The sequence below is a fragment of the Urocampus carinirostris genome, chromosome 12, assembly GCF_059441175.1.
Source record: "Urocampus carinirostris isolate Australia breed hairy pipefish chromosome 12, RoL_Ucar_1.0, whole genome shotgun sequence".
Taxonomy (NCBI): Eukaryota; Metazoa; Chordata; class Actinopteri; order Syngnathiformes; family Syngnathidae; genus Urocampus; species Urocampus carinirostris.
This window is the reverse complement of record NC_142360.1, coordinates 37,581,016-37,600,002: the sequence shown is the minus strand read 5'-3', so window position 1 is coordinate 37,600,002 and position 18,987 is coordinate 37,581,016. Positions and strand designations below refer to the sequence as shown.

At 42.5% G+C, this 18,987-nt stretch overlaps 1 protein-coding gene and 1 non-coding gene across 2 annotated transcripts; one reads left to right on the top strand and one right to left on the bottom strand.

The window, feature by feature from the left end:
• Positions 1 to 414: 414 nt before the first annotated feature.
• Positions 415 to 486, bottom strand: trnad-guc (transfer RNA aspartic acid (anticodon GUC)). Its single transcript has one exon. It is a non-coding gene; the product is annotated as a tRNA-Asp (tRNA).
• A 979-nt stretch (positions 487 to 1,465) lies between these two features.
• chaf1a (chromatin assembly factor 1, subunit A (p150)) lies at positions 1,466 to 17,752 on the top strand. Its single transcript, XM_088350319.1, has 16 exons — positions 1,466 to 1,788; positions 5,398 to 5,433; positions 5,896 to 6,512; positions 6,597 to 6,659; positions 7,932 to 8,176; positions 8,244 to 8,304; positions 8,376 to 8,444; positions 8,504 to 8,721; positions 10,500 to 10,668; positions 10,776 to 10,856; positions 12,490 to 12,588; positions 12,664 to 12,913; positions 12,995 to 13,148; positions 14,538 to 14,850; positions 14,924 to 15,002; positions 17,313 to 17,752. The coding sequence occupies exons 1-16, from the start codon at positions 1,725 to 1,727 to the stop codon at positions 17,417 to 17,419; spliced, it is 2,625 nt and encodes an 874-aa protein (XP_088206445.1). The 5' UTR covers positions 1,466 to 1,724; the 3' UTR covers positions 17,420 to 17,752.
• Positions 17,753 to 18,987: the final 1,235 nt, after the last annotated feature.

Below are 18,987 nucleotides of genomic sequence, written 5' to 3'. Positions count from 1 at the left end.
CCGGAACAGGAGAAGAACCCAAATGCGTGACGTTTCTCACAAAAGCCTTTTATTTTACGGGCAATGGGGAGTCATGCATTAGGTAGCGGTCTGGCGTGGACTGACAGGAAGCCAGAGACCGATGAGATAGATACCAATTGCCCGAGCAGATATTGGACAGATGGGGTCGATACTGGACAGGACGGGACAGACAAGATTGATATCGAAACAGTATATCAAAATTAAACAGGAGAAACTAGACAACATTTTTTTTATATTCAACAGAGTTGTAATTTTTCACCAGTCCAAATATACAACATGTATGGACATAATACCATCTAATTATGTATATTATACAATATTAACAGCTCTGTATAAAAACGTAAACATTAAGCAATACCCGTCATCAAGACGAAAGAAGAAAGCAAAAAAAAACTCCCCGTCGGGGAATCGAACCCCGGTCTTCCGCGTGACAGGCGGAGATACTGTCCACTATACTAACGAGGACTGATGTCACGTCGCGGCTCTATGACGTCACCAGCACTCCTATATTCCCGGCCATGTAAAGTATTACACTTTAAAATATATAAGGCTGTTTTAAACGTCATGTAGTTTGAGACCACTTGCACTTTTCCAAACAAATAATTATCTTCCATTTTATCATTCGAATCTTGATCTTTTTAAATACGGTTTAACAACACTGTTTAAGAATACGCTGAGTTGAAAACCACCGGTACTTTTTCTCCATTTTCGTCATTTGATTCTGTTTTTACTAATAAAACTACATTTTGGGTGCATTCAACGAAGCAAGGCAAACTCGAAAATTGAGACCTCGGCAAGTTTCAATTTCATCTCTGTAATTTGTCAATTTTGTCATTTGAATCTTTATTTTTGTTGTAAAATTGCAATATTAAACTGTTTATGTGTCTTTGTGTAACATTTGGAAGTTATTATTTGTTAATACGTTTAATGATAGTGAAAAATATTTGTTGAATTGAGCATTTGAGACCTTTGAAACTTTTACATTCTCACCTTTTTCTTCCATTGTGTCTTAAAAATTTCGTTTAGAAACAAAACTCACTAACTACTAACTAAATATTGCAGATTGTTTCACATTCCGCCATGTTTCAAATGGAAGTTACTCTTTGTTATTAAAGTTAGAGATTAAAAATACTACTTTTTGAGTGTATTGAACGCAGCAAAGCAAACTCAGTGGCCAATCAGAACGACTAATGCAACCGTCTGAGTGGCATATAAACAGAGTCGTTTGGTTTATTGTACAACGTGATCCTGAGGCGGTTGCAAGGAATACTTCGAATAGAAATGCAATAAATTACGTGCATAAAGCTTTTTAAAAAGAAAAATATTGTTTTAATAAACATTTACGATATTAAATATGTTTTTAATCATGTACTAAAGGGGTGTTATTTGTATCCGCGCATTACAGTCTAACAAAACAAACGCTACAGTTGTCAATCAGAGCACGGATCCAACCAATCAGACGTGCGTTCTGACGCAGGCACTACACTCCCGCCAATTCGGACCGGGAGCGCGAGGCAGGCAGCGGGGAAGCCGCAGAAGGATTGTGCTGGTGTCGTTAAAGAGATCAATTTTAGCTCTCCATGACGGTTATTTAGCGACACAAACATACATTTCCCCACAAGACCGGGGGGTGGTTCTACTACCGTCTTGGAATCGAATTTCATCCAGCGGAGAGGTTCCCCACTTGGGTGTAGAGTGCAAGGATGTTGGCGGCGGAAGCACCATCAACGGAGGGGCACTTGGCAGCTTCGACACCTCGTAGACGAGGTAAGCTAATGTCATTAAAAGCGGTGTATAGCACCATTTTGAGTCAATTTGCCCTTTTTGTTATAGTTCTCCCCGTTACAATTAATGAAAACTTTACACATATATACTCGTTATATTTACTCGAAGTGGCTTCGGCCTCCCGAATATACTCCATTTTCGCCGCCTGTACGGTTCTTAAAAGTGGTCGTTTGGACTGTCATGGAAGCGCTACCATTAAAATAGAAGTAACTGTTATTTGGGTCCGCCATCTTTCCCCATTTCCTTTCGCGGTTAACATCGAACTCACCAGTTTTCCCAACACACAAGCCTTCCTCCTCTATCTCCTCACCGTCAAAAGGTGTTCAACAACGGGGTGGTGCAGCTAGACCCGCCGCTGAGTGGTTAGCTCTCTCGGGTGAGCTAAGCTAACCGAATATGACTACATAAACAAACGAAAAATCCATGTATGGAGAAACACTCCTGTTGGGCAGAAACTTTATTGATTAGAGTTGTTTAACATTCATTGACAGCCATTGTTTGTTCTTCTACCACTGCCTGGCGGGAGGCCGAATGGGCCTCTTTATTTGTGCGAATAAACGTGACGTGCATGCCAACAATTGCCATGAAAAGCAGGGGTTGAATTAAGTTAACAGCATCTTCACAAAATGTAACGCCTTTCGATAGTAGAGGCTGGACGAGTACCGAAACAGTATTGATACTCATCTCATTAGCTGCACCGCTTATCCTCAGTAGGGTCGCGGGGGTGCTGGAGCCCATCCCAGCAATCATCGGGCAGTGGGCAGGGGAAACCCTGAACTGGTTGCCAGCCAATCGCAGGGCACACAGGGACAGACAACTCGCTCGCTCATTCACACTTAGGGACAATTTAGACCGGCCAATCCACCTGAAATGCATGTCTTTGGAATGTGGGAGGAAACAGGAGTGCCCGGAGCAAACCCACGCAAGCACGGGGAGAACATACAAACTCCGCACAGTAAGTCCGGTAGCTGGATGTGAAACCACACACGCGCTAACCACTGCGCCGCCGTGCAGCCCAGTGTTGATACTCGTCAAACAGTTGTGGTACTTGTACCAGGATGATAGGTATACAGCTGGACAATATTCTGATACCACTGGACAGGTACCGACTACTGTAGGCTTAAGTACCTGGCTGGATGAAAAAGTACTGGGTCAGATGAGGACTGACACTGCTGAATGAGGACTGATACTGCTGAATGAGTACCGATACCAGTTTTTTTTTTTCAATGATCGTCAAGTCATGTTTATTTTTATAGCCCTTTATCACAAAGAGTCTCAAAGGGCTTCACAGATTATTGCAAACCCCAGACTATTATTACACCATCCCCTGATCTAAAACCTACATGACCATCTCGGGGGACTTGTGGGTAGGGCGCCCGCTCCGAGACTGGGAGGTCGCTGGTTCAAGCCCTAAGACTTACAACATTGGTACTCATTGCCTCCCTGCTTGGCGCTCAGCATTAAGGGTTGGAACACAGCAGTTGGGTATAAAATGGCGGCGCCCTGCTCGGCTGCGGCTGCATCGGCCCGCTACAGTTTAAATGTGCGGGTCAGATGTATCGACATTTCGTTAAGAATGACAATAAAAGTAAATTCTATTCTATTCTATACTGCTGAACGAGTATTGATATTGCTAAATGAGTATTGATACTGCTGAATGAGGACTTATCAACATTAGTACTTGTCCAGCTTGGTAGATAAACATGACACTATTTGCGACACTAGCTTGTCTGTGTATCTATATACCCTGGTCATACCCCTTGAGAGGGGTGACCAACAGCAAGACAAACACATACACAAAAACAAAGAAAAGGGGAGAAAGTGGCAAAAACAAATAATTTGACCATGGCCAACCCGAATGCCCAAACACCCAAACAAGTTAAGCACTTCGACACCCAAGTCGGTCATGCTTTCCGGATGAAACGGGACACAAAAAAGCAGCTATGTCATTCAGGTCAGGGTGACACAACACACTCTTCTGTTCAACAGCTTTCACTGGTTTACCATTGCAGTATCATACAGGTGCCCTTCCCATCCGTTAGAACACGTCTAAACATCCCACTATCCTTTCACAACACCACTCCACTCATTCCTATCACCACCAAGAGCTCTAGCTTCCACTACATTTAGCACTCTTTCCTCCAGTGCACTCATAACTCTATCCATTTAGGTCAATCGCGGCCTTCCTCTTGGTCTCCTTCCATTTACTTCTGAACAAAAGTAAAAACTTCTTCACAAAATGCAATGCCTATTGATAGTAGGGCTGGATAAGTACAGCAATGGTGTTTATACTCGTCAAACAGTTGACATGGATCAATATCGTTGTACAACTCAAATTCTGATACCACTGGACAGGTACCGATGATCATAGCCTTAAATACCTGGCTGGATGACAAAGTACCGGGTCAGTTGAGTACTAGTACAGCTGGCTGAGTACTGATTCAGTATCAACATCAGTACTTAAGTCTGTTAGATAAAGATGAGATGTTTTCCAACACTAGCTTGTAAAGGCAAGTTTGAATAAAGTTAGAATCAGCTTCACAAAATTTTAACGCATATTGATAGTAGGGGCTGGATAAATACCGATACGGTATTGGTACTCGGCAAGCAGTATGGTACTTGTACCAAGATGATGTGTATCAATATCGTTGTACAATTCAAATTCTGATACCATAGGACAAGTACAGACAACCGTAGACTTGTAATGGGGCTGACGAGTATTGATACTGGTCAAATAGTATTGATACTGGTCAAAGAGTATTGATACTCGTCAAACAGTGTTGGTACTTGTACCAGGATGATGTTTGTCATTAGAGCTGGACAACTCAAATTCTGATACCAGTGGATGGGTACCGACAGCAGTATTCTTAAGTACTGTGCTAAATGACCAAGTACCGGGTGGAATGAGTACTGATACTGCGGGACGAGTACGTACCAATACTGTATCTGTATCAGTACTCGTCCAGCACTGTAAATAAACGGGATAGGTTTCGCAACATTTGCAATGAAAAAGCAAGGTTAAAACTTCTTCACAAAGTTAAATCCATTGTAATAGTAGGGCTGAACAATTACTGATACAGTAACAGTATTGATACTTGTCAAGCAGTATCAGTTCTTGTCCAGCCTTAATTTCCAGGTTGACGCCTGACAATACTGCTGGACAACTGGAATTCTGATCCCACAGGACAGGTACCGATGACCCTAGCCTTAATTACCGGGCTGGATGACAATGTACGAGACTGGATGAGTACGCATACTTCTGGACGAGTCTTGATAGTACTCTATTTCTGCTCGGTATATAAAAGTGACATGTTTTGCAACACTTGGCATTAAAAAGCAAGGTCTGAAAAAAAGTATCTGTACCTGTCAAGCTGAATGGGTACTTGTCCAGCTTGAATGACCAGGCTGCTATTTATCAATACCGCTGGCCTTTATGGCAATACTCTTTACATAGCTTATACCATCATTCTCAAGCTCTTTAGTATAATTTTTCACTTGATAATAAAGGCCTGGCTCACTTTGTTGTCTCATTGCAACTTATTCTGGTGTTGTCTGACTTTCTTACTGAAAATCTTTTGTTTTCCTGTTTAGGAAAACAAAATAAGGCCAACAAGAACCTCGTACAAGGTAAATGCCGCGCAAATATTAGTATTTATTAGGTAGACTGCCCTTGGTTTCTCATTTTTATAATCCGCTTCAATAATGTCATAAGTGGCAGCAGTCATTGTGGAATTTTTTTTTTGTATGGGAAAAAAGGATAACACTTAAACATGGAATAAGCACTGCTGACATTGCTCTTGCTATTAGTAATTGTCCATTTATGGTTTTGGAGAAGCTCGTCATCATTTGCAACTCAATTTGCTGAAAGAACTTGCCAGTACTCTTAATTAAGTCACATTTACAGACTTTTGACTGATTGAATCAGGAGTTTATTTTTATAATGTACGGATTGGTAGAGATTTTAATTTTGAAGAAATGTACCCCAAATTTTGTCATGTTCTCTACATTACATTTTTTTTATTTATTTCTCATTGTATTTATCATATTTATAGCTGTTCTTTCTAAATGTGCTGTTTTTTCTATGTGCAGCACGCCTTCCTTTCAAGCGCTTGAACCCAGAAACCCCAAAAAGCAAGCCATCACCGAAGCGCCCTTGCACAGACGTTTGCCCAGTTTCTGACGGGGAAAACGACAACGAGTCTTCTTCTCTCACTTTGCCCAGTAAACCCCCATTGGTTAACGGCCGCGGACCCCTCGATTGCTTCTTGAGCAAAAGGCTCAATTCCGCCTCTGACGAGAACATAATAGATTTGACCGACTGTACTTCCCCCGTCAAATGTCAAGATCCTTTCATCACTCCCGGCTGCACATTAACCGACAGAAAAAGCGAGGACTTGTCCTGTGGCAAATCCAGATGCTCGGATTCAGCCGCTGAAACGTCAAACTGCAAAGAAAATCCTGAAAATCAGGACTATGAAAAGGTGGCGGCGGATGAGGACAGCGAGGAGGACGGGATCATACCACTTGATATGACAAAGGAAAGCGACAGCGAGCCCGAAGAGCCGGACGCGTCGAGGAACGTTTCCAGTGTTGGGGAAAAATCAACGCTGTCTAATTTGTCGGGAAGTCCTACGTACGAAAGCACGCCAGACAGGAGCATAAAAGATGACCCCACGCCTACCACTGATCCTACTACCGGAGAAAGTGTAATACAAGTTTGTAATTGCATGCATAAGACACGACATCTTTGAGTCAAATTGATGTAATTTCATCTTGTTTTATTTCCCTAGGAATTAACGTCAACTTCTAAAATACCTGTCGATACACAGAAGCCTAAAAGACGCTCCTTAAAGGTGAGACGCATGTTTGTCCTTAAAATAATGTATAATATATGGTCTAAGCCAGGGGTCAGCCCCCTTTTCGGAGTGGAGTGCCACTTTCAAATGTCCTTTTAAATCAGTGCGCCACACCAAGATTAATGACTCGCACAACAATTTTTTTTATATCAGAGTTGTAATTTTTCACCAGTCCAAATATACAACATGGATAGACATTGGAATCGTATAATTGACAATGAACTACAATCAAAAACCAAGTCATCTGGACAGTTGCCATACTATCCATCAATGAAATCTAATTACAGAAAATATCAAAAATTGATACGCACACAAGCTTCTTTAATATATTCGCCATCAGTAAATGGTTTTCCGTGCTTTGCCACGCAGTGAGCAATGTGATAGCTTGCTTCAGTGGTGGGGTTTTTAGTTGTGACAAAGGTTTTCAGGGTCCGTGTTTTGTTTGCCGTACCTGGGCCCAGCGCGTTTTAATGTCTCCGCCTTTTTAGACTCGTCCTTGAATTTGTGTTCATGTTTCGTCTCGTAATGATGTTTCACTTGATGTGCGAGGTACAACGTTCTCAAGGCATAATGCACAAACAGCACGGTCATTTTTTTGCACAAAGCCCCAGTCATCTGTCCACGCTGGCTGAAAAGAACAAGATTTTTTTCTCTGGGGGAGCTGTCGTGATTCATTCATTTATGGCGCGCCTGTGTTTCGTTGGCTGGGTTAAAACACGGATCTCTACTCTGCGAGGCGCAGACACACACTCACACACGGAGCAGAGGAGGAGGAGCGCTACCGTAAAGCCTCTAAACAACACGGCGCGCAACTGAAAATGTCTAAATTTCTTTTTTTTTTTTAAATCATTATTATTTTGCCGTGTGCTCGCGTGCCACTGCTGGCACACGTGTCATAGGTTGCCGACCCTTGGTCTAAGCCAATGGGTCACCAACATTTTTGAAGCTACTGATTAACGCCAAGCTCTGCCTGTTAGATATGCATTCTGCCTCTTGCAGAATGAGTCCATGGTAACTCTTCTACAAACCAAAGTCACTACATTTCATCTTATACAGCGTCATATTTGCAAACTTTGCAAGTTGTGTTTTTATTGGCCGTATCCAGATTAAATTGCTCCCAAACTTGAGAAACTTAGGTTCCTGTATTTGATGTTGACACTGTCATTTCTGTATGTTACCGCTCATGAAAGATGTCACACTGGAGTCAACTTATTGTTGCATTATTGGTATGACCCCTGTTCTGAAGCTGCTGTTTTCTTGGTCCTTTAGAGTCTCAAAGAGCAAGAAGAAAAGCGTCGTCTGCGCCAGGAGAAAGAGCGGCAAAAGGAGGAGGCCAAAGCAGCCAAGGAGAAAAAAAGGGAAGAGAGCCGCAGACTGAAGGAGGAACGTGAAAAGGAAAAGCGAGAGAAGAAGGAAAAGGACGAGCAAGAGAAGCGGGTGAAAAAGGAGAAAGAAGAGCGAGAAAAGGCAGAGAAGCTCAAAGCAAAAGAAGAGCAACGCAAATCCAAACTGGAGTGAGTGCCACACATTTCCAGGCGTTTGTTTTGTTTTTCCTTTTCCTCAACACATTTTCCCCCTTAGGGCTAAACTTGAGGAGAAGCGCAAGAAAGAAGAAGAGAAGCGAGTGAAGGAAGAGAAAGATGTAATTTAATTTTGGAAGAACATTTCTATTTTTTTCACATATGTGAGTAATGTGATGTTTTCACTTTTTAGCGCCTCAAAGCAGAAAAAGCCGAGATCACGAGGTTTTTACAGAAGCCCAAAATCCAGCAGGCTCCAAAGGTGAGTTAAAGGCAACATGGTCAATATAGCAAATTCTTGACTCTTTTCCCCCCCATCAGACTCTCGCTGTGGCTTGCGGGAAGTTTGCACCCTTCGAGATCAAGGACAACATGTGCATGGCGCCGTTGTGCCGGGTCCAGTTTGAGGAGTCTGCACTGGAAGAACTCGACCGCTATTTGTCACAACCCTGCGACGAAGCCCGTTCACTCGAGGACTGGATAAGCCAGAAACCTCGGCGCTCTGAAGCCACTAGACCCAGAGCCACAAACACTGATAGGTATATGATACACAAATGATTGCAAGACGTTATTTTTACTATTTTCAAAACAAACTAACCGATACAGTTGGCAATGTGACAGTTTTGTATGGTGTAGGATAGAAACTTAGTCATTAGGCTAATGCCTTCCACAGCCTCGTACCCCATATGGAATCATGAGAATTGTATACACCCAATAAACATTAAAGACAAAATAGCATTAAGTACCACTAGTGCATTGTATATTATTAAATAACATTACAAAAATAAATGTACATGTCAAGAAAGCATGACATTTTATTTACATTTGGTGTGATAGGAGTGGAGTTAGTGGATGGATGCAAGGGGAGGGACATGGCAGATTAAGAATCAAACTGATCTCAATACTTCAAGTTGCGAGGATTGTTATGATTTCCTTGCTCTAATCACTTTATTTTTGCAACTTGGTAAGGGTAACGATTCGAGCGCCTTCTTCAGATGTCTTGATAATGGCAACCTTTTTTATTTTCCACGGTTATCATGTTTTTGCTCCTTCCTTTAGCATTTGTGCAATTCTTGGGACTCATCGCTAATCCAATTGCAGTTTGTTGCATGAGATTCTGCACATAACTAAGAAATGAAGCACTTTGGCGGGAGATCAGCCAATAGCGTATCTGCATTTTCATGAAGCCGTGATGCAAACTATTAGCAGACCAGAGTCTCATGTCGATCATTAGCAGGCAAGCATTCAAAAGACATTCAAGACATGTGACTCACCTAATCATTTGTACGATGACTGCAAAATACATTCTGTAAGTTTTTGGGCTCATACAGTTTTTTTTGGGGTTTTTTTGGGGGGGGATCCAGTCTGGTGGGAATATAACATACTGAGAGGCCAAAAGAACATGGTTTTCTACATCATAATGTGAATACGTTGTAAGCGCTGGACGCTGTAACTGAGGGCGTCTACTAGGGCTGCACGATTTTGGAAAAAAAAGCCCAATTGCAATTTTTCAGATCTAAATTGCAATTTCGATGCGATTTTCGATTTTAAAAGAAAAGTGCATTTTCTGTCTAAGTTTTTTCCCGAGGAGAACATACACATAGTGATATGCAAACATAACTTGAGATGACTTACTTAGAGACAGAGAGTATACGACTGGAACAAAATATTAACGATAGATGTGCAAATGAAAACAGAATTGCAGTTAAATATATTGTCTTTGTTGTCATTATACAAAAGGATAACGAAATTGAAGGGCTATTCCTTTCATTGTTGGGAAACGCTTAAGATTTTACACGCTATAGTCGGGTCCCCGCAACTCCTGCAATGTCTTTATGGTGATAAAAATACAAGAGTCACAAATGTAGAGGTTTTCTACGAGTAGTAGCTCCAAGTCATCCGCTTTATTTGTAATGGATCTGGAGTTTGTGACTAGCCACGATCGCTAGTGGTGGCTTAAGACCTGTTAGCCTAGCTGTTAGCTTTCCCTTCCGACGCCGCCTCGATTCCCGTACGCGATAAAAACCAGGGAGCAACCGCTGGTGATCAGCTTTCCTTGACGATTCTTGTCGGCCCAACACTCCGCCAATTAATTCACAAACAGGAACTGAATCCTTAAAATAAGGTAGTGGTTTGAGGTTATACTGTCGCACCATGTCAAATTGCATTATCTTTTCTATTTCGGTTAATCATGCAGCCCTCGTGTCTACTGTAGTCTGATTTTGCTTCAACAAGTTTCTCAATAATTTTACGTGACTAAAACCTAATAAAACTTACATTTTAAAAGTCTTTTCTGCAACCTTTTTTTTCTCTCCAGCGATTGCATAGCTGTGGACGGGCCCAAATCAGAGGGCGTCCCCGACCGCAAGCTCTACGGACCAATGAAGCTGCTGTTGTTTCGGGAGAACCACCGGCCAGCTTACTGGGGCACTTGGAGGAAGAAGAGTATGCACATCTCGCCACGCTGTCCCCTCAGGAAAGACACGGTAAGAACACAGTCATCTTTCAAGCAATTGGGATGAATGCTTTTTCAATATTTGGAGCTTATTTCGTCAAGTCCCATGTCCTGGAAAGTGAGGTTGTACTTTTGCAGGATATGTTGGACTATGAGGTGGACAGCGATGAAGAGTGGGAGGAAGAAGAACCAGGAGAGTCCCTCTCACACAGTGAAGGGGTGAGTTGTGTTAATGACTCCTCCATTAAGAAGGCTCTCTGGTTTACTGGCGACTGGCTATATAATTGAATTGTCTTTGTCATTGATATCAACACTCTGAAACATTAAATGCAACGAGATTGGACATGGCATTACAGGGGAAACCATGTAATAAAGACTTTAAAAAGAAAACGAAAGATAATAAAAGATATTTACAACAAAGGGGTCGGAAACATTTCTGACCCAGAAAGACATAAAAGTAAAAATTATAAAAAAAGAGATGGAGCAATACTATATAGTTTAAGACTAAATTCAACAAAACTGCCAAACCCGCTCTCCAGACAAAAGCTATTCTTCAGCCTATTTCACTGCGTGTCATTTGATCAAATCTATGCAATAGGAATACTGCCAGAATCTGTGCCCTATATCAATATAAATATACCACTCGCCATAGTGTCTCGCCATATAAGAGCATTTGACTGAAGGCCCACACTGCCGTAACCAAACCTCTCATTAGCAAAAAATAAATCAAAAAGCTGGACTGAGATTTGTCGAGGAGCATGTTGTGTGGACGGAGGAGAACTACTCCAGAGTTCACTTCAGTAATGCCTCATTTCCAGCTACATGGCTGAGTGAATGCAAATGTGTATCACAGCCTTCTTCAGCAGCACTTTGTTCCTTACTTGCGTTCATTACCCAACAACCCTGCAGTTTTCATGCAGGACAATGCTCCGTGTAAAAAAAGCAAAACTGGTAGTTTCCTTGAAGGTGAAAGTGAATAAATGGCATGGCCTGCCCCAGACTCCTGATATCAACTCAATAGAGAACCTCTAGAAAATCATCAGTGACAAAGATGAGGTCAAGAAACCCTCTATAATCACCAAACTGTGGCAGAGGCTGGAAGAGGAATGGACCAAAATCACACCCTAGCAGGATGAGACACTAGTTCAAGTGCAATTCTTACTAATTGCTAACTGTTTTAACCTTGAATTGTTTTTTTTATTTTTCATACCTAAGTTATTGTTCTTTAATTATGATCAGTGTGTTCTCCAATTTTAATCAACACGTTTTCTGAAAAACATTTTTTTGGGGTAAAATGCCTTTTAGTCATTTTGTTTAAAAAAAAAAAGTGTTGTAGTACCATGACATATACGCACAATAAAACAGTGGAGATGGTATTATTTCAAAATGATTCAATTTTATAAGTTGTTCCGTAATTTTGATCTCCAGTTTATATTGGACTGAACCAAATTATAACTCAGTGTTGCTTTGGCTCTGGAACGCCACAGAGAAATGTTACCTCCGAGCCATATGTACCTATAAAAAGAGCCACGTATGGCTTGCGAGCCCTAGTTTCCTGACGGGTTAGAGCCTGGCCTAAGTGGTAGTAATAGTGCAATACGGAAAGACGAGAAAGAATAGTGCATCGTAACAATAGTGCAATGAAAGTGCAATAACAATTAGCGGCAACAAAAAAACAAAACAAATACATCACAAGGTGTATACATTTCGTAGCATATAGCTAATTTAGTGCATGTGGCATTAAAAAAACAAATCTGGACAGACCTCTTTTAATAGTGAAAGGCCTTCATTGGAGTGTCTAGATTTATATAAGTTGATATGGACTATGCTTAAGGCAGTTTTCCCCTTTCAGGAGGATGAAGATGAGGGCGGTGAGGACGACGACGACAACGACGGGTTCTTCGTTCCTCACGGTTATCTTTCGGAAGACGAGGGGGCACTTGAGGAAGTGGTACGCGGACCGACTTTCAAATCGGGGGGAGGCGTTCTTTAAGAAAGGTCTCCTAGTCGTCGCGCTCCTGTGCAGGATGGTGGCGACCTGGAAAAGCAGAAACTGCAGCAGAGGCTGAAGGCCAGGGAGTGGGAAGAGCTGATGTCCTCGAAGAACAAAGTCAAGAGGCTGCAGCCGGTGGTGAGGGGCTGCCTCTGGGAGGGAAACGCCCTGGTCTCCGATCTCCTGCAGTCCTACGCCGCTTGCCTCATTGAGCCGTTACCCAAGGCTGACAAGAGCGCCAGCCCGGAAGAGCAGGCGGAAAAGAGCAACAGAGAAGCTCAGTGTAAGCTATTTGAAAAAGAAAGTCTCACAGGATTTGTTGAGTCCAACCTAAATTTACTCGGAAGATGTTTGCTCTTTCCAGTGCTTGGTAGGCTGCTCCCGCTGCTGCATGGCAACCTGAACAGCAGCAAGGCGATCATCAGCGAGTTTCAGGAATTTTGTCGTCAGCAAACTTCATCCTCCGCTTCACCCCCTCTACTCTCCAGCCCAGAGAGCTCGGTAGACGTGCCCACACGGTAAAGCTACAGCCTTATACTTAAAGCAGGAGTCTCAAACCTGGTGGTACTGGGTTTCTACGGGAGGCTATAATCCTTAAAAATGCTTGAATTTGAATGTTGTGCTATAATCCTTAAAAATGCTTGAATTTTGGGTGAAGTGCTAGAAAATGCATGAAACGATTTCCATTGCCGTGTTTCCTGGCAGTCTGACTCGATGGTCCACGCTTTGGAATAAAGAAATATGAGAAAAAAAAGTGCATGAAAATGACGCCGATGGTGGCTTCAGTCCTCATTAGTGAACTGTCAAGTGAAGGGGTGTAAAACAGGCGGCCCATGGGCTGGATCAGGCCCGCTAAGGGATTGGATCCGGCCCGCGAGACAACGCTGAGAGAAGCGCAAGAGAAAAATGAGCTACAGGTCGAAATATGTCCAGTAGATGTTGCCAAAGCCAAGTGCCTCTCACAAAGACGCTGTACATGTATTTCTTTCTCTCTGTCTGTCTGTCTGTTTTTTTTGTTTCTGTGTGTCTCTCTGTGTCTGTATCTCTTTTACTCTGTCTCTCTTTTTCCTCTTTCTTTGTTACTCTGTCTCTTTCTCACTGTGTGTCTCTTTACCTTTTTTTGGTCTCTTCCTTTTCTCTCTTTCTCTCTCGCTCTTTAGCTTTCCCCTTCTCTTTCTCTCCTTCTCTTATGTCTCCTCTCTTTTTCTTTTTCTATTTTGCTTTGAATTTCTTTCTTTCCCCCTCTCTCACTAGTTCTCTTTTTGTTTCTCGTGTTCTCTCTCTTTCTTCTCCCCTCTCTCACTAGTTCTTTTTGTTTCTCGTGTTCTCTCTCTTTCTTTCTTATCTACTAGTCCAGCCCCCAAGAGAATGTTTGTTTTATCGTGTGGCCCCTGTGTTAAAATGAGTTTGACACCCCTTCTATAGAGCCCTTTCTGTGTTTGTAAACAAGTGTGACTTTTAGAAGCAGCACATACATTAATGAAGCAGAATGGCAGAATTCATGTCAGTTTATAGCAGCCCATCGACTGACTAACATCTCAAAATAGCACAAAGTATGTACTAGCAGGAAGATGGCGACTTTGTTTTAGTCATTAAACTCAACAAAAAAAAATATTCGTTTGATCGGCGCTGGATATTTTCCTTTGAAGACGCTGGAAAAATTGGCCTTGAAAGTGCTTGAATTTGGCCATGAAAACTGTAATAACCCTGAATTTTGAACCCACCCAAAATAACCTTTGGTACAAAATAATGCAAAACGTCTTTATTTGTTAGTTAGCCATTTATGTCTCAAAATGAGGCAGAATTTGCTACGTGGAATAATTTTCACTATTCTAAAGCATTTCCTGTTAAACACGAGTTCATTGGCCTCGGTCTGATTTGGTCGTCGGCCTGTATTTCCTCCTCAGAATACAATTGAAACGCCTGATCCAAAACAACGCCGTTTACGAGAAGCGCGCCACCTACCGACGCTGCTGCTGGTACGTCCACGCGGAGGTCCTCTCCCGCTTCGGCCTGGAGTCTCTCCCGGTGCCCGGCCAGTGGTCCTACCTCACCGGCGGCGCCCGGGAGGAGTCCCGCGAGGAGGCGGCGACGGGATCCGAGGGCAACTCCCCGACCGCGCCGCAGACCCCCTCCGCCACCTCCGCGGCTTCCAAGAGGAAGAGCACCGGCAGCATGTCCATCACCAAATTCATGAAGCGATGTCACGAGCCGGAACAGGTAAAACGTTTTTGAATTGAAGGGGGAAAAAAGGGGGTTTCTTTTCCATAATATTTCTTTTGACTTCTTTCAGGCTGCAGAGAACGAGGCGGACGGTTTTCAAGCTGACACGGAGGATGACGACGACTGCATTTTTGTCTCCATGGAAAGTGGTGAGGCCAGCATTGAAAATCGCCTTTTTTGTTGTCCTTGTCAAACTTTAAATACTCTGTCCATGATTTAGATAGAGATGAATACAGAGATAGATAGATACTTTATTCATCCCCGCAGGGTTGGGTAGGGTTACTTTAACTGGATTACTTTCAATTACTTTTGGATGACTCCAATACCAAATATGCTAATAACAGACAAAAGAAACTAAATATGAATAAAATGACTAAATGTTGTGCAGGCTTGGGGAGTAACGGAATACATGGAACGGCAAAAATGATGTTGGCAAGCTGTTTGGATTTATTTTCATTTTGTTTCTGTCGCATTTGATGTTAGTTTTGCCGGAGATCAAAGAGATCAAAGCCAGGAGAGAAAGCTTACCACGTGTTGTGAGTCATCATTTTATTCATATTTAGTTTCTTTTGTCTTTTATTGGCATATTTGGTATTGGAGTCATCCAAAGGTAATTGAAAGTAATCTAGTTAAAGTAACCCTACCCAACCCTGCATCCCCGTAGGGAAATTCACACTTCCAGCAGTATCCCTTGTGTTGAAAAATAAAATAATAAAATAAAAGATGTAGAATACAAAAATACCCACTATAACGTGTTGATACCGGCCGAGTCATTCCTAAGACTTAAAAAGTGGTCGGCGGCGCCCTCTGTTGGCTGCGGCTGCATCGGCTCGCTACAACGGGTCAGGTGCAATCGACATTTCGTTCTGTGTACATTGTTACACAGAATGACAATACAAGGAAATTATTATTATTTAAATAGTGCTACGGAAAATACACACTGTAATAAAAATAGGGTAATATGCAAATGTGGGGGTGGGGTTTAATGTAGCCTTTTACTCCCCTGGGTGGAGTTAAAGAGCCTCATGGCTTGAGAAAGAAATGATCTCCTCAGAACCTCTCAGAATATAAGTCGCACCAGCCCCCCAAAAAATTAGGAAAAAACATGAGTAGCGCCGGAGTATATGTCGCATTTTAGGGGGGCATTCAAATTAAAACCCACCCATCTTGAAAGGCAACGGGCTGAATGAGTCTGTACGAAATATTACATGATTGACATGCCTCCTAATTTCAGTTACAAAGTGACATTTTGAGTTATTCAGATAACTAGCAAAAATAGCACGTTTACCATACTCATCTTCACTCTAAGTGAATAAATCCAATGAAATTTTCATCTTCGGAGTCATAGTAGACGATCCGCTTTCATTTCCTCCTCCCACTTATACATCACTTAAACCACCTCTGCTTTTCGGCTGCATATTTGAATATTTGCAGCTTGTAATCTGCAGAAAACGGTTTTCTTTCGGTGCGATTTTTGCCCAGTTGTTTTTATAAATTACCAGTGTCGTGCCGAAAAATGTTCTCTAAGGCAAAGAGCCGCAGTATATAGAAAATATGATGAGGCAAAGAGCCGCATTCTTATTGGCCAAGAGCCGCATGCGGCTCTCGAGCCACGTGTTCGCCACCCTGCTCTAGAATATACAGACGCTGCCCTACTTACAAATGAGATCGGTTTTAGACGATCGTTTGTTAGTTGAATCTGTTGGTAAGTTGCTTCAGATTTTGTCTGTTTAGGGTTTATAGAAGTATGTTTAAGGCTTGTATAAGTAACCTGTCTTGTTTTGTACTAAAAACAAACATTTCATAAAATAATATGCTCTATAAAGATAAAAAAAGAGTTAAGTTTAACTTACTTTTGGAAGATGAGCTTCAAGAGTTAGGCTCCTTCCTCCTCCGTGGTAAAAATTGGCCGAAAAAAAGCGATCCAACCGTTTTCTCAACCGCATCAAGCTTTCTTATTCCACTTTATTTTCTAATTAAATAGCTCGCTCCTTCTTTAAGCTTCACACCATCCATATTGAATGGATGCACCAGATATGAAACAATAAAAATGTCAACGTTCTGAGTGGGCTGGAGATACAGTAAAGAATGTTTACACACAAACTAGGAAGAGATATTAAACAATAAATATTTAAAAGTTTTTGCGCTGGAGATAGAGTATGGAATGTTTACAGACAAACTAGGAAGAGGAAGAGGAAGCTGGATTTTTTTCTTCGGGGTGGATGCTGGGTGAGCTCTCACAGCGCCACATGCCGGTAGAGGCATAAAGGAGTACTACAATACTGTCCTGTACTCTGACAAAGTGTACACAATACAAAGTTTGTCTTACAGCAATGTCCAAGTATTTTTGGACATCCCGAAAGAAATGTTTGTATATACTGTTTTTCGTATCTCGAACGTTCGTAAATAGGGGAGCGCCTGTCGTTTCTGTGATGGAACATAGCCATTTTTGTCCCTAGGCCCAGCCCAAAAGAACGCCTCCCCTGAGGAAAACGACACGATGGAAGTCACTCCCTCCGACACGGCCGCTCTCCCGGAGGCCAGCGCCGCCCCCGCCACGGCTTAGATAGCCAGGCGCTTCCGCTTTGGACCCGCCTAGCCTCATTTTGTCCCGAATTTCCTCACAGCGGGATCGCCGCCCCCCCTTAAACGTTCCCCCCCTCGGCCAGGTCGTTCGAAACGGATCTGGCGCGACACTAACGAGAAGCGGCATTATGTAAGCGCGTCAAAAGCCGTAACGCCGTCTGTCGCGTATAAACATGGCCGACGGCGCCGTGGGACGGAAGGTTCCGCTCGAACTATTCCCCGAAGGCTCGCTGGAGTAGCTGCTTAGATCCAGCGGGGGGGACGTTTGATATCATTTTGCAAGCGTACTTGAATGAGTAAAAAAAATCATTAAACACTTCTGAAATGGCTGCTTCGTTTGATTAATCTTGATTTGACTTGAAATAATTCACGCTTATGCATGCAAATAGGTGTCATTTACGTTGCCTCCTGGAGATATTTTTATTTTAAAATCGAGTCTCTGACCTGCATTTAATACCCCCATTCCATAATAAATTCCATCCATCCAGTCATTATCTGCACCGCTTATCCTCAGTAGGGTCGCGGGTTTGCTGGAGCTCATCCCAGCTGTCTTCAGGCAGTGGGCAGGGGACACCCTGAACTGGTTGCCAGCCAGTCGCAGGAAACACGGGGACAGACAATTCGCTCGCTCATTTACACCTAGGGACAATTTGGACCGGCCAATTAACCTGACATGCATGTTTTTGGAAAGTGGGAGGAAACCCACGCAAGCACGGGGAGAACATGCAAACTCCACACATGAAGGTTCGATCTCATGACCTCTGAACTGTGCCGCACACGTGCTAAACACTGCTCCACCGTGCTGCCCATAATTAATTCCATTCCATTTATATTTTTCTCGCTTACTTAAAAAATGTGACCTGCGAGAATTGCGTTTTAAACTACAGTTCAGTTTTTAAAAAAGGAATATTTGACTTAAAATAAGCAACATATTATTTTGCTCATCTTATTGAGGATTAGTCCGCCAAAATAAAAAACATTGTTAAAAATAAAAATTTTAAAGGACAATGTGTAATATTTAGTGCCTCCAATCGGTAAAACATCGATTTGAACACTCAGCTAAAATATAAACTATTGTGCCTCCTAGTGGTAAAACATCGATTTGATTACTAAGCTAAAATATAAACTATCAATTTTTCACAGAAACATGGGTCAAGAAATTTGTAGAATCCATACCTCGTAGTCGCTGCCATGTTTGTCTGGCATGTTGCTTCTATACAGTGCACATAAGACACTGGTTTTCATTCTATCTGCTCATCGGGGGCCTTAGGGATTCAGTGTCTTGCCCATGGACACTTTGACATATTGTACAGAGGAGCTAGGAATCGAACCTGCGACCTCTCGATCGGCAGTGGCTCAGTAGGTAGAGCGCTCCTCTTGGGATCAAGAGATCGCAGGTTCGACTCTGGGCTCCTCCGTGTTACATGTCGAAGTGTCCTTGGGTAAGACACTGAACCCCTAATGATAAGCAGGTAGTTGCCTTGCATGGCTGCACGGCCGCTATTGGGAAATGTGAAGCACACTGTATGTAAAGTGCTTTGGGAAGTC

What these genes read in the sequence shown, in the direction of transcription:
- chaf1a (XM_088350319.1), top strand. Translation starts at nt 1,725, where the DNA reads ATGTTGGCGGCGGAAGCACCATCAACGGAGGGGCACTTGGCAGCTTCG. An exon ending in ATCCTACTACCGGAGAAAGT is followed by an intron (nt 6,513 to 6,596) that starts GTAATACAAGTT and finishes TTATTTCCCTAG; the next exon opens with GAATTAACGTCAACTTCTAA. An exon ending in AGAGCCACAAACACTGATAG is followed by an intron (nt 8,722 to 10,499) that starts GTATATGATACA and finishes TTTTCTCTCCAG; the next exon opens with CGATTGCATAGCTGTGGACG.